Consider the following 15,919-nt stretch of genomic DNA (forward strand, 5'->3'; position numbering starts at 1 on the left):
TTCAGGGCTTTGAACTTATGGCACTCCTTCCCACTTCAAGGCCTTGACGCCGGCTGTTCTCTCCATCTGCAGTGTTCTTCCCTGATCTTTTCACCTGCTTAGTTACTATTCATCCCTCAAGCTAAGCACACAAGTCACTTTCTTATGGAAGCCTTCCTGGAGCTCCCAGAGTAGATCAGGTACAGCAAGTACACACTTTCAGGATGCCCCATATTTCTCTTTTACTGAACTTCTTATAATAAACATTTATTATTATTACTATTATTATGATTATCATTAATCTATTAATCCTTGTTTCATGATGCGTTCTCATCATTAGTCCATGCATGGCTCACTTCATTCAGTTAATTTTTTTTTAATAACTGCTCCTATTCTGAATCCTGTCAATATTCCCTTGTTCTCCTTTTAAGACTGTATTGCACACATACACACAAATACGCATGTGTGTGTATATATACATATATACATACATATATATATTTCTTGAAAATATGTTATGTGTGCATTAGTTGAATTCAACTTTTAAAAAGCCATTATTCATATGTAATATTTTGATACTTATTGTTTTCACTTATTGCTAAAATTCAACTATATTGTTATACGCCACTGTAGTTGTTCATTTTAACTACAGAATAACATTCTACTGTTTGTTACAATTTATTTGTCCATACTCCCACTGAAGGGCACTTTGGGTTATTTTGGGATTTTGCTATTGTGAACAATGCTGCTATGAACATGCCCTCCTGTGGTACAAGTACAACCATGTATCTCAGGCAGAAATTGATGGATCACAGACTATGTGTATGCTCAACACCGGGAGGTAATATCAGACCCCACTAATTTATACTCCTACTAGCAATGGGTAAGAGGTCTTAGGCACCTACATCCTCTCTAATGCTTGGCATTGTCAGATATTTCAGATGCCAATCAACTGGGTGTAAAAAAGCATATATTGTTATGTTTTTAAATTTTCATTTCAACATTAACCAGTGATGTTGAATCTCTTCACAGGTTTATTGGCCACATGTATTTCTTCTTTGGTAAGATGTCAGTTCATGTCTCTTACCCACTGTTATATTGGGTTGTTTGCATTATTCTTATTAACTTGTATGAGGTCTTTATATATTCTTGACACTAACCTTTTACCATCCAATATCTTCCTCAATTTGTAACTTATTTTCTTCTTTAAGAATGATGAGCAACATTTTAAATTTTAAAATAATCTAATCCATCAATGCCTTTTATATCAAGAAGAAATCCTCCGCTACCTAAAGGTCTAAAACAGGGGTCCCCAACCCCGGGGCCACGGACCAGTACTGGTCCATGGCCTGTTAGGAACCAGGCTGCACAGCAGAAGGTGAGTGGCAGGCAAGCGAGCGAAGCTTCATCTGTATTTATAGCCGCTCCCCATCGCTCACATTACCGCCTGAGCTCCGCCTCCTGTCTGATCAGCAGCGGCATTAGATTCTCATAGCAGCGCAAACCCTACTGTGAACTGCGCATGCGAGGGATCTAGGCTGCGCGCTCCTAATGAGAATCTAACGCCTCATGATCTGAAGCAGAGGTGATGCTAGCGCTGAGGAGTGGCTGCAAATACAGATTATCATTAGCAGAGGGTTTGACTGCACAGAGACCATAATAAATCAACTGCTTGCAGACGCATATCAAAACCCTATTACTGAGTGGTAAGTGACAATTAAGCTGCATCTGGTGGCAGGCTTTATACTGACAAGTGAGTTGATGTACTTCAATCATAGAGCTGCATCTGGTGGCAGGCTTTAACTCAGAATCCAACACTTATTTTAGTCCACGCGTGGCCCGCCCATCATTTTATTTACCACTTCCATCCACGCCTCTTTCCCCGCACTGTGCACTTATCTCAGTCACAGTTTTGGTAAGCCCACAAGCTCACCCTAGCCAAAACGAGTAATAAATAAACGCTGCTGGAGAGCTTCTTTGAAAAGACCCAATGATGAGACAGCAGAAGTCTCTAAGACTGCCAACAAAAAGAAAGCTGCATTTAAAAGAAAATATCAAGAGCCCTACTTAAATTATGGATTCACTGCAACAGGTGATTCACATTCTCCAAGCCTGCTTTGTATAATACGTGGCAACCGGCTATCCAACAAAGGCACGAAACCTTCAAAACTGCTTCTCCACACGGAGACCAAGCACCCTGCATTAAAAGACAAGCCTTCGGAGTTTTTCGAAAGAAAAAAACATGAACACAAACAACAGAAGCAATTATTGAAGGCCACCGCTTCATCAAATGTGTCTGCACTGAGAGCATGAAATGTGTCTGCATTGCTAAAGCTAAGAAGCCCTTTACTATTGGTGTAGAGTTGATCCTGTCTGCTGCTAAGGACATTTGTCGTGAACTTTTAGGAGAGGCAGCAGTTCAAAAGGTGGCACGTGTTCCTCTTTTGGCTAGCACCATAACTAGATGAATTGATGAAACAGCAGAGGATACTAAGGCACAACTGTTAGAGAGTCACCATGGTATGCAATCCAGGTTGATGAGTCTACCAAAGTTGACAACAAGGCAACAATGCTTGTTTTTGTCCGATGCATTTTTCAGGAGGATGTGCATGAGGATATATTATGTGCACTTTTGTTGCCAACCAACACCAGAGCTGCAGAACTATTAGAGTCTTTGAATGATTACATATCAGGAAAACTGAATTGGTCATTTTGTGTCAGTATATTGCACAGACAGAGAGGCTGCCATGACTGGACAGCTTTCTGGTTTCACTCCTCAGGTCAAAGAGGTCGCTTCTGAATGTGAGTCTACACACTGTGTCACCCATAGAGAAATGATGGCTAGCCGAAAAATGTCACCTGAACTTAACAAACGTTTTGCAGGATGTGATTAAAATTATCAACCACGTTAAAGTGTATGCCCTTAACTCACATCTGCTGGCGCAGCTCTGTGAGGAGACGGACGTAGAGCACACACGTCTTCTCTTATACACAAAAGTGAGATGGCTTTCTAAAAGTAGATCACTGACCAGAGTTTTTGAGTTATGAGAGCCGCTCCAGAGATTTTAGAAAAACAGTCACCAGTGGCAGCACATTTCAGTGACACAGAATGGGTCACAAAACTTGCTTACTTGTGAGAAATAGTCAACCTGCTCAGCGAACTCAATCTGTCACTTCAGGGGAGAACCACAGCTGTGCTCAAGTCGGCAGATAAGGTGGCTGCATTCAAAGCCAAACTGGAATTATGGGGGTGACGAGTGAACATTAGGATTTTTGACATGTTTCAAACATTAGCAGAGATTTTGAAAGAGACTGAGCCAGGGACTTCTTTTTCCCAGCTGGTGCATGATCACCTATCTCAGCTTTCAGAAGAGTTTGAGCATTACCTCCCAACTACAAAAGACCCCCAAACTGGGAAGGAATGGATCCGCGGCCCATTTGTGAATAAGCCAGGTGAATCGACTTTGTCCATGCTAGAAGAGGATCAACTTCTTGAGATCGCAAATGACGGTGGCCTTAAAAGTATGTCTGAGACAACTTCATATGATCTGGATTAAGGGGAAGGCGGAATAGCCTGAGATTGCCACAAAAGCACTGAAAAGCCTGCTTCCATTTCCAACATCCTGCAGAGGTTTCTTCAGTGACAGCAACCAAAACAAGATTACGGAGTAGACTAGATGTAAGCAACACACTTCGGGTGTCACTGTCTCCCATGATCCCCAGATGGGACCATCTAGTTGCAGGAAAACAAACTCGGCTCCCACTGATTCTGCATTATGGTGAGTTGTATAATTATTTCATTATACATTACAATGTAATAATAATAGAAATAAAATGCACAGTAAATGTAGTGTGCTTGAATCACTCCAAAACCGTCCCCCCTCCGCCCCGGTCCGTGGAAAAACTGTCTTCCACAAAACTGGTCCCTGGTGCCAAAAAGGCTGAGGATCGCTGGCCTAAAATATATCCATCTATATATTTCTATTAAAAGTTTTAAGTCTTATGTTTAGCATTTAAGTCCTTTACTCATCTGGAGTGGATTTTGTATCTGGTGTGAGGCAGGAGAAAAAGGATCTTTTTTGATATGGATAATAAATTTTCTAGCTCCATTTATAGAACAATCCCTCCTTTCTCCACTGATCTGCTGTGCCATCTATCACATATACCAAAGTCCCAGACATGTGTGGTTCGATTTCTGGACTTTCTATCCTATTCCATTGTTCAGTTTCTCTATCCCTAAGCCAACAATATACCATCTTAATTACTGTAGTTTCATAACAAGTCTTGCTATCATCTGGTAGGGCAATTCTCCCCTCCTTGTTCATTTTCAGAAGTGTCCTGGATATTTTTTACTCTTAACCCTGACATACAAACATTAGGATCATCTTATCAAGTTTCTCTGTAAAACTCTGAATTCTAATTGGAATTCCATTGATTTTAAACATTAATTTGTGAAAACTGATACTTTTAAAGATATTAAGATTTCCGACCCTTGAATATAATACCCGTTTCTATTTACTAATGTTTTCTTATTATTTCTTTTTCTTTTTTTAAAATAAATTTATTTATTTATTTTTGGCTGTGTGGGTCTTTGTTGCTGTACACAGGCTTTCCCTAGTTGTGGCGCGCAGGGGCTACTCTTCATTGCGGTGTGCGGGCTTCTTACTGTGGTGGCTTCTCTTGTTGTGGAGCACGGGATCTAGGCGTGCGGGGTTTAGTAGTGGTGGCACGCAGGTTCAGTAGCTGTGGTGCATGGGCTTGGTTGCTCCACAGCATGTGGGATTTTCCCAGACCAGGGAATCAAACCTGTGTCCCCTGCATTGTCAGGCAGATTCTCAACCACTGTGCCACCAGAGAAGCCCCTCTTATTATTTCTTAATCAAATTTAAAATTTTTTTTAAGAAGTCTTGAATAATTTTTGTTAGATCTATGCCTAGTTATTACACATTCTCTGATTTTATTTTAAATGGTATCTTCATTTTAAGTATGTTTTCTAGTTGTTTGCTATTGGTTTACAGTAAGGAAACTGACCTTTGTACGTTAATATATATAGCCGTCTTGCTAAATTTACATTAACAGATTAAGAGAGAAAATTTATCTGATGATTTGAACAGATGCAAAAAACATATGAGAAAACTCAAGGCAAATTATAAAGATTCTTAGTAAATTTGGAATGTAAGAAAACATCCTGAATCTGATAAATCCATGTTTTATAGTCATCCAAAAATGGAAAGCCTCTGGAGGTATTCTCATTAAAGCTGAAAACCAGAGAAAGATGCCCACTACCACAATTTCTACTTAACTGTATTGAAGATTTTAGCCTGTACAAGATGACAAGAAAAAGAGACTACGGATATGAGGATCAGAAAAGAAGAAATTAAATTGTCATTATTTGTAGATGATATCATTTCTACAGAAACCCCCCAAGTCTACAAATCAGAATCATAAGTGAAATAAAATAATTATTTTGCAATAATTCATTTAATGTCTCTCTCTCCTGCTAGAAAGAATATAAGCTGCATTTAAGGAAGAAGGACAACTGCCTTTTTCACCACTAAAACCCTAGTGCTTAGCACATTGCCTTGCATGTAGTAGGGGCTCAATAAATATTTGCAAATGAATGACTCTAAGGAATAGTACTACATACCATGCACTGTACAAGATACATGACATATATTAGTTTATTTACTCCTCACAAATCATCCCCACTCCACAAATGCTGGTTAAAGACAACACCAAATACAGACCCTTCTTTTTAATTTTGAGTTCACAATTTTTAAGCAAAACATTATTTAAATCGTATTTGGGGAAATCTGAGGTTTTAACATATTATAGAAAGGCATTATTTTCCAATCCAAATAGAAGCTTATTGGCTAGAAACTGTCAGGTATCAGTACATCAGACCAGTTCACCATCTTTACAAAGCTGTTCAAGGGACAGACTATGTTTGAAGAAGTTACTTGAAAAGGTCTCAGAATGACCCCGAAGCTCATGGCTCACACTAGCTATAGCTTGGCTTCCATATTCTGTCTCACTTGGAAACACAAATACTACTACATAAATTTCCATTAATACAGGAGTGGCTAAATACGTTCAAATATGGTACATACATATAGCAGAACACTCTCTATCCAATTAAAAAGTATGCCAGATCTGTGTGCATACTAGAAGGAGGCCCAAAGTACATTGTTATGTAGAAACAAGTGGCAGACTAGCATGTAGAGTACTTTGTAAAATTAAAATCCCACTGTTAGGTAATTATTATACTGTAAATCATTACATTACTGTAATGATAAATTATCTTATAATTATATATGGGAAAAGTCTAAAAGGACAGATACCAAACTGTTAACATTAATTACCTCTAAGAAGTAAAACAGAGCCAGGAGCTGGTGAGCCTCCATTCTTCTACTTCATGTATTTCATAGTATTTCTGATTGTTTATTACAAGCATATACCATTTCTGTTCCTTTATAAGTACAAGGGCAGGGTAGGCAGGGGATGCAGGGAGGGACACAGGGTGGGATACCAAAGCCTCCCATCAGGAAATATACACAGTGAAATCAACTGTGGTTTTCTTAGGTTAATAACAATGTATTCTTAAATGTTTCAGGAAAAAATTTCTTCTTGAAAGAATAATAGAGTAAGTTACTTGTAATAATGATAGAGTAAGTAAAATGCTAACAATTGGTAAATCTTGCAAGTTTTCTATAAGTTTAAAATTATTTCAAATATATATATATATATATATATATGAAAAAAGGATAAGCAATATTACTCCCTCAGCTAGTACTGAATCAGAGACAACATTCTTCTCTTTTCAAGAAACACACTCATAAAAGGCAGCCTCGGGGCTCAAATATAGCTGCGTGTGTGACTCAGCTGCTTTAGTTAAACAAGAATTTGCAGTGAATCTGACCAGTTGTCCTGTTTCATCCTGAAGTTATATTATAGACAAACCGATAATGCACTCATTGCAAATTTTCCCTTTTCGGGTCTTTGGGCAGCTGTATCTCCCAGGTACAGTTCTTGGTTGTGACCATCAGGTGGCAGAATGACTCTATCACTTGGCTATCAGATCAATGATGGCAGGGAGGTGGTCAGAAGTCCAGAACAGAGTCCCAAAGGTCTGGCAACAGACATGACTTGGGCACCATGCTTAGGCAGATCTTCTCTTACAGCTTATGAGATGATGGTATATGGCATTGAAAAGGCAATGACGCTTACTTATATAATGCTTAGGTCATTCACCTTACTTTATCTCTTCACATCGGCATTTCATAATCTTGCAACTTTACATAGATGAATACAGTACAATAAGATATTCTGAGAGAGAGACCACATTCACATAACATTCATTATAGTAAACTGTTATAATTTTCTATTTTATTATTATTGTTAATCTCTTATTTTGCTTACTTTATAAATTAAACTTTATCATAGGGATGTATGTATAGGAAAAAACATAGTGTATATAGAGTTCAGTGCTATCCTTGGTTTCAGGTATCCACTGGGAGTCTTGGAATGTATTCCCTTGGGACTACTGTATCATAATCTAAGCCTCCAACATGGGTGTTATCCATGGCCTAACAAAATATTGGCATTATCAAGAGGTTCCATGATATAAAAACACATCTTACAACTATATCAAATTAAACTCCTAGGTGCCCATCACTGCATAACCACTGATAGACTGCTTTGGGTTTTGGGGTTTTCTTTGTTTTGCTTTCTGCTAGTTATTAAATTGTAGTGAATGACATTCATATGAAATATCTCTAGTTCCAGCTTGATGTCTTTCAATCAACAGCAATAAAGCTAATGTAAATTGAAACAAAAAGGCAATGACACTTAAAACATGAAGTTGCTCATCTTCCATATTATAATAATTATTATATATATAATTATTGTATGTATACATCATTAAGCCCTTAGTGCTGGTGATAATTTAATTGAATCAGACTACATAGAAATTTACATCCCAGGACATTGTCAAAAACAACAGAACATGACATATACACACTACTATATATAAAAGAGATAACCAACAAGGACCTACTATATAGCACAGGGAATTATACTGAATATTTTGTAATAACCTATAAGGAAAAAGAATATGAAAAAAAAATTATATATATATATATATATCTCTCACTGTCTGTACTGTACACCTAAAACTAGCATGATGGGCTTCCCTGGTGGCGCAGTGGTTGAGAATCCGCCTGCCAATGCAGGGAACACGGGTTCATGCCCCGGTCCGGGAAGATCCCACATACCGCGGAGCGGCTGGGCCCGTGAGCCATGGCCGCTGAGCCTGCGCGTCTGGAGCCTGAGCTCCTCAATGGGAGAGGCCACAACAGTGAGACGCCCGTGTACCACAAAAAAAAAACCACCAAAAAAACACACAAAAAACTAGCATGATATTGTAAATCAACTATTCGTCAATTTTTTTTAAAAGAATTATATTGGGGATACTAGGTTGTGTAATAATATAATAAAAATAATTAAAAAGCATATGTTTGGAAAGAAGAAAAAAAGTAAGCAAACAGAAAAAAAAAAAAAGAAACAAAACAGCAGAGCAATCTGACAGGAATTAGTGGAACCTAAGATTTGGATGTGACACCAACATAGGCAGGCAGTTTTATAAAATATGAGGGGAAGAGATGGTCACAGAGAGAGAGCTTTGGTAAAACCATTATCATCACAGGCTGACTGTGCAGTGTCTGAGGACCAACATCAGTCCTAACATGAGAGGCTTCATAGTGCAGGAGAAACAGACATGACTAAAATAGTCCAGCTAAGTCACTAACCAAACAACAAAAACAAGCCCGAGGGCATCAGTATCCAGGATTGCTACAAAATACTGCCTAAAACATCCAGTTTTTTTTTTTTTTTTTTTTTTTTTGGCCGTGCCACATGGCATGTAGGATCTTAGTTCCCCAACCAGGGATCAAACCCGTGCCCCCTGCAGTGGAAGAACGAAGTCTTAACCACTGGACTTCCAGGGAGCCCCAAACATCCAGTTTTTCTTTTTAAACATCTTTATTGGAGTATAATTGCTTTACAGTGGTGTGTTAGTTTCTGCTTTATAACAAAGTGAATCAGTTATACATATACCTATGTTCCCACATCTCTTCCCTCTCTCGTCTCCCTCCCTCCCACCCCTCTAGGTGGTCACAAAGCACCGAGCTGATCTCCCTGTACTATGCGGCTGCTTCCCACTAACTATCTGTTTTACATTTGGTAGTGTATGTATGTCTATGCCAGTCTCTCACTTTGTCACAGCTTACCCTTCCCCCTCCCCATATCCTCAAGTCCATTCTCTAGTAGGTCTCTGTCTTTATTCCTGTCTTGCCCCTAGGTTCTTCATGACCCTTTTTTTTTTCTTAGATTCCATATATATGTGTTAGCATATGGTATTCATTTTTCTCTTTCTGACTTACTTCACTCTGTATGACAGACTCTAGGTCCATCCATTTCACTATAAATAACTCAATTTCATTTCTTTTTATGGCTGAGTAATATTCCATTGTATATATGTGCCACATCTTCTTTATCCATTCACCTGTTGATAGACACTTAGGCTGCTTCCATGTCCTGGCTATTGCAAATAGAGCTGCAATGAACATTTTGGTACATGACTCTTTGAATTATGGTTTTCTCAGGGTATATGCCCAGTAGTGGGATTGCTAGGTCATATGGTAGTTCTATTTTTAGGTTTTGTTTGTTGCTTTTTCTTTGCGGTACGGGGGCCTCTCACTGTTGTGGCCTCTCCCGTTGCGGAGCACAGGCTCCGGATGCGCAGGCTCAGCGGCCACGGCTCACGGGTCTACCTGTTCTGCAGCATGTGGGATCTTCCTGGACCGGGGTACGAACCTGTGTCCCCTGCATCGGCAGGCGGACTCTCAACCACTGCACCACCAGGGAAGCCCTATTTTTAGTTTTTTAAGGAACCTCCATACTGTTCTCCATAGTGGCTGTATCAATTTACATTCCCACCAACAGCGGAAGAGGGTTCCCTTTTCTCCACACCCTCTCCAGCATTTATTGTTTGTAGATTTTTCAAACATCCAGTTTTTAACAAAAGTTGTAAGAAATACAAAGAAACAGGAAAATGTGAAATAAACATAGAGGAAAAAGCAGGCAAAAGAAACTGCCTGTGAGAGAGCACAGTGGTCAAATTTAAAAGACATAAACTTCAAGGCAGCCATTATAAATATAGATGATTAAATAAAGGAAACTTGCTTTAAAAAGTAAAGGAAGAGGGCCTCCCTGGTGGCGCAGTGGTTGAGAGTCCACCTGCCGATGCAGGGGACACGGGTTCGTGCCCCAGTCCGGGAAGAGCCCACATGCCGCGGAGCGGCTGGGCCCGTGAGCCATGGCCGCTGAGCCTGTGCGTCCGGAGCCTGTGCTCCGCAACGGAGAGGCCACAACAGTGAGAGGCCCGTGTACCACAAAAAAAAAAAAAAAAAGAAAAAGAAAAAGTAAAGGAAGAGATAATGACAATGTCTCATCAAGCAGAGAATACCAATAAAGAGACAGAATTTTTTTTTTTTTAAAGAACCAAGCAGACCCAATCAAGAACATAAAAAGAAAACCCTTAGAATAGGGGAAATTTTTTTCAAATCAGATATCTGACAAGAGAACTGTATCTAGACTATAAAAAGAACTACTACAACTCAATAATTAAAAAAAAAAAAAAACCTCTCAATTTGAGACGGGGCAAAGGATCTGAATAAACAGTTCTCCAAAGAAGATACACAGATGACCAATAAGTACATTAAATGATGTTCACCACCTTTAGTTATTAGGGAAATGCAAATCAAAACCACAGCAAGATGCCACTTCACACTCACTCGCTTGGCTATAATCAAAAAGACATATAACACGTGTGGAAGAGGACGTGTCGAAACCAGAGCCTCATACGCTGCTGCTGGCAACATAAAATGGTGCAGCCACTTTGGAAAACAGTCTGGCTGTTCTGTTCCTCAAAGGGTAAAATACAGAGTTACCATATTACTCAACAACTATACTCCTAGGTATACACATCCAAGGGAAATGAAAACATATGACCATACAAACTTGTACGTGAATGTTCAAAACAGCATTATTTATAACGGCCAAAACTTGATGATATCCAATTTATCTATTTTTTTCTTTACACCGGGACTTGCTTACCCTGAAGGAACTTGCACACCTGCCTCAGTACACAGGTATTTCTCCTCTAAGGTTCTGATACCATCCAAAGAGACCTCAGAAAGGAAAGTGGATGAAGCCACTGAGTCTTGGACAAATGAAGATGATAAGCCAAATAATGGACCAAATGTCTCGTTAGGAACAGGAAAGCTAAACTCTGAGCTCTGCGTTAGGGAGGGGTAGGAAACTCTCTGAGACAGTCCTGTTTAGGGTGTGTTCTGCTTAGTGGGGTAGGGGTGTCTGTCACCTCCATAGAGAATTTGCCTTTGCCCTTTCCAGCTGGATCTCCAGGGAGGAATCACGACCTGTTTCCTATCAATTACTTCACCAATGGATCCATGAACATTATAAGGTAAAACCTGAAATAATATTGCAGCCTAGTAATTTAAGACTATCACTGTAAAAGTTCATATCCTTTCAACACCATGATATAATTAATGCAAGAAAACCAAAACTTTGCCAAGGAATTTTTATTTCACATGAGTTTGTTTCAACAAAGTCTCATTAGCGTTCCAGGAAAAAGATGAATATAGCCACAAAACAAAGCAAAAATATGTGGTGCTTCCAACACATTTATTTTTTATTGTTTTGGAGTAAAAACATTTGTTACAGAGAAAGAACAAGCTGGGTAGAGAAGTTAGTAAGAAACTGCAGAAGAAAAATGTAAAATTCCTGAAAGTATTTCAAAATTTTATAATTAGAACCAGTATTATGAGGATAATTTCACTGCTGCTGCTCCTGAGATAATAATAGGTCCCCCTTGCTCCATATCCACTCCGTACCATGCACACACTAAGCCTCTTACATATATCGCCTCGCTTAATCTTCATCTGCAACTCAAGTGACTAGGAAAATTTCCAAAGTTCTCCTGAAGTTCCTACTCTGCCTTGTAGCTCTGAAGCTCCTCAACTCCTCACAGTTCTGAGAGGTGTAACAGAGCCGGGGTTTCTTTTCAGCTGATCTCCACAGAAAAGTTTCAAGTTTTTTCAGTCCAATTACAGTGATTTTCCAAATCATTAACTCATCCAAACAAACATTTATTGAGTGCCTACTGTTTTCCAGAGACTGTTCTATGCAGAGCGTACACAAATAAAAGATGCGGTACTCCACCCCAAGACAACAGAGAGACTCAATAGTACAGAGAGTGGGGTACCTGGGAAGACCTCCTGGAGGAGGCGACACTTAAGCTGAATTTTAAAGGCTGACTAGAAGTTAGAAAAGAAGGGGAAAAGGCATGCTAGGTACAAGAACAGCATGTGCAAGGGCACAGATATAGGAGAGCACGGCCCATTCAGGGAACAGCAAGCAGTGGATTACTGCTGAAAGGTACAGTGCGAGGGTAGAGAGAGGTAAGGGGGTCAACAGGGTATCTCTAACCAAGGGCCATACTGAGACTGGAGTTCACCCAGATGAGGACAGAAGATCACACAAGAGTAGAACCAGGAGCCCTCTGCTGTGAGACAGATGTTCATCCAGTGGACCCAAATACACAGGCCAAATATTCAGGGCCCTTCATGTGTTGTCTGCACAAATATCCCCTAACACTCCAAAGAGGCCTTGGACCCCGTGGGTCCCCTTTTCCCCCTCCCACCCTTTGCAGGCCACTTTTATCCTCGCCTCAGGATGATTTGAACCCCGTATTATCTCCACAGCTCCTGTGTACACTCGTGCTTGACCCTTAGCAGCAACAGAGGGCAGAAGAGGCCTGCAAATGCTTTAGAGATTGTGCACCTCCGGCAAGCTCCCAGGTGACAGGGACGCTACTGGTCCATGGGGCACCCTTTCAGTAGCGAGTACCTAGAACAGCACTCTTCCTCCTACTTGAGGGGAAAGGTCTCTTTTTCAAATGTACAATCTACCATGGACCAATACTTTCAGAAAATAAGATAAAAATGAATGATGAGAAAAGTGAAATTTTAAAAAGACACACAAACTATACGTCCCAACTCTGTATTATTGGGCTCAGTAAACATAACATTAATCTAGCAAATTACTCAGGTCAACTGAGCCCTCCCCTCATAGACTCCTGCACACACAGCTCCAACTACAGAAGCACAAGAAATCAGGGCTGCTCAAAACAAGGTCTAACTGCCACTGCTACATTTTATGGGCAAAAGAGAGGATGTACTAGAAGAAGCAAAGGATTTGCTCTGGGGCTTCATGAATATATTCCCCACTAAAATGGAGTTGATGAAAACTCGCTCCTGATACATAGGGGCACAAACATCTGACCACCTACCTGGCCACTCGTCCCCGGAGATCTCCCAGGCCGGAGAGCTGCCGCAACTCCAGAGACTTTAAGGCAGAATTTGTTCCATAGCTAATGTTGTCCCGGGCGCGGATCTGCTCCTGGAGTACCTGAGCAACACACAAAAACACTACCGGAGTCATCTGGGAATTCACACGCTGCCACAGAAGCATTTTACGCTTTTGGCAAAAACAAGAAAGTTCAACTCTTTTCAGAAGAGGCTCCTTTGTAATAGTCACCTGATATACATGGAGAACCAGGGGCTTAGAAGAGAGACCTCAGAGCTCATATGACACTTGGACCAAGGCCCTGCATTTACCAGTAAAAACACTGAGACTCAGATGTCAGGTGACTTGATGGAGGTCCCGCTGCAGGAAGAGGCAAAGCTGAGACTAGAAGCCTGGACTCGTAGAGCACAGTTCAGAGGTCTTACCCTGCTTCAGGGTGCTTTTTTTTTTTTTTTTTTTTTGTGCTACGCGGGCCTCTCTCACTGTTGTGGCCTCTCCCGTCGCGGAGCACAGGCCCTGGATGCGCAGGCTCAGAGGCCATGGCTCACGGGCCCAGCTGCTAAGCGCCATGTGGGATCTTCCTGGACTGGGGCACGAATCCGTGTCCCCTGCATCGGCAGGTGGACTCTCAATCACTGCGCCACCAGGGAAACCCTAGGGTGCTTTTTAATAGTCATTGTTTTAGGCGAACGATCCCTAAATCTGGGAAATAATAAATTAAGAAAAAGAGGGGGAAGAGGGGCATCAGACAAAGAGGTCCAAATTCCAGTCCCTCCAGCTGTGTGATCCTGGGAAAGTGTCTGAAGTTTTCTAGGCTTCCTTTTCCTCATCTGTTGATAGTAATGGTGATTATACTCTTAAGGCCACTTTATGGGAACATTACATAAGATAATGCATACAAAGCACTTAGCACAATGCCTAGTACATGGTAAATACAGCAAATGCTAATGATTCTTTCTAGTACCTATTCGTAACAACATTTATACAGTACTGGAATGGTAGAATGTGTCTCAGAGAAAAGACATTAAATGAAAGCAGAACTACTGGAAGATCGAATGACCCAACACAAAAGCATGGACTCATGGAGCATCCATCCTGGGAAATCTGCAAAGGAATGATGGAGATGAAGAGGGCATCCGTGGTGTTTATTGAGCATGTCCTGGGAGGAGCCCAGCTCTGCGATATACGCTCACATGCACAAATCCACACAGCGCCCTGTGAGGGAGAAACTCTCAGAAGTCCTGTGTTATAGACCAGGAAGTGAGGCACCAACAGCTGAACTGATACACCCAACATCACCTGGGGAGCAAGTGGCTAGCTGGGACTGACCCAGGCAGCCTGGCTCGAGAATCCAAGCTCATAACCACGCTGCAATGCTGCCTGCCAAACCAGCAAAGTATCTGAGACAGAAGCACTAAGGACAGACAGACAGATATGAAAACCCAAGCCCTAGGTTACAGGAGACCCCTCAAAAGCAAAAGTTTGCATCAGATGTTTCTTTGAACATTTCCTTATCCTTTTTGCCCAGAGCCTCCTTTCCCCCTCCCTCCTCTCCCTGTATTCTGTCCTCCACACTCCCCCCACCCCATTACCACACTCTCTCCTTTTTTTAAAAAATAAATGTATTTATTTATTTATTTGGCCGCATTGGGTCTTCATTGCTGCTCACAGGCTTTCTCTAGTTGCGGTGAGCGGGAGCTACTCTTCATTGCAGTACGCAGGCCACTGTGTGGTTGCTTCTCACCAACAGTGTGGTGGCTTCTCTTGTTGCGGAGCACAGGCTCTAGGTGTGCGGGCTTCAGCAGTTGTGGCATGCGGGCTCAGTAGTTGTGGTGCACAGGCTTAGTTGCTCCACGGCATGTGGGATCTTCCTGGACCAGGGCTTGAACCCATGTTCCCTGCACTGGCAGGTGGATTCTTAACCACTGCGCCACCAGGGAAGTCCCTCCTTCTTTTCAAAGAGAAAGCTTTTGATTTCTCGTATCATTTCCCTTTCAGCCATTTTTTTTAAATTTCCAATTTGCCTGATGTCAACTTGAGTATTTATTCTCTTTTGCTTTCTTTGTTTTGTTGTTATTTTAAAAGATGAGTACCAAGTTCCTTTATTTTACCTATTTCTTCCTTAATAATGAAGACATTTTCTTTTTAGTACAGTATTTTCTGTGTCCATGGGTTGTGTGTGAAGTGTTTTCTTTTCTTTTCTTTTCTTTTTTTTTTTTTTTGCAGTATGCGGTCCTCTCACTGTTGTGGCCTCTCCCGTGGCAGAGCACAGGCTCTGGACGCGCAGGCTCAGCGACCATGGCTCACGGGCCTAGCCTCTCCACAGCATGTGGGATCTTCCCAGAGAGGGGCATGAACCTGTGTCCCCTGCATCAGCAGGCGGACTCTGAACCACTGCGCCACCAGGGAAGCCCAAGTGTTTTCTTTTTAATTGTTTTAATTTCAGTTTTGAATTCCTCTTTGGTCTAAGGATATCTAGGTATCTAAAGAT

General features: G+C 41.1%; 1 protein-coding gene across 5 annotated transcripts in view; it reads right to left on the minus strand.

The window, feature by feature from the left end:
• FAM81A (family with sequence similarity 81 member A) overlaps positions 1-15,919 on the minus strand; it is a 126,235-nt gene that overhangs the window by 18,400 nt on the left and 91,916 nt on the right. For all 5 annotated transcript variants that reach the window (XM_067029759.1, XM_059056290.2, XM_059056289.2 and 2 more), the window contains exon 4: positions 13,412-13,530. In XM_067029759.1, the coding sequence (XP_066885860.1) occupies positions 13,412-13,530 (119 nt within the window). The remainder of the gene's footprint in view (positions 1-13,411; positions 13,531-15,919) is intronic.

The sequence above is a fragment of the Kogia breviceps genome, chromosome 3 (genome assembly GCF_026419965.1).
Source record: "Kogia breviceps isolate mKogBre1 chromosome 3, mKogBre1 haplotype 1, whole genome shotgun sequence".
Classification (NCBI taxonomy): Eukaryota; Metazoa; Chordata; class Mammalia; order Artiodactyla; family Physeteridae; genus Kogia; species Kogia breviceps.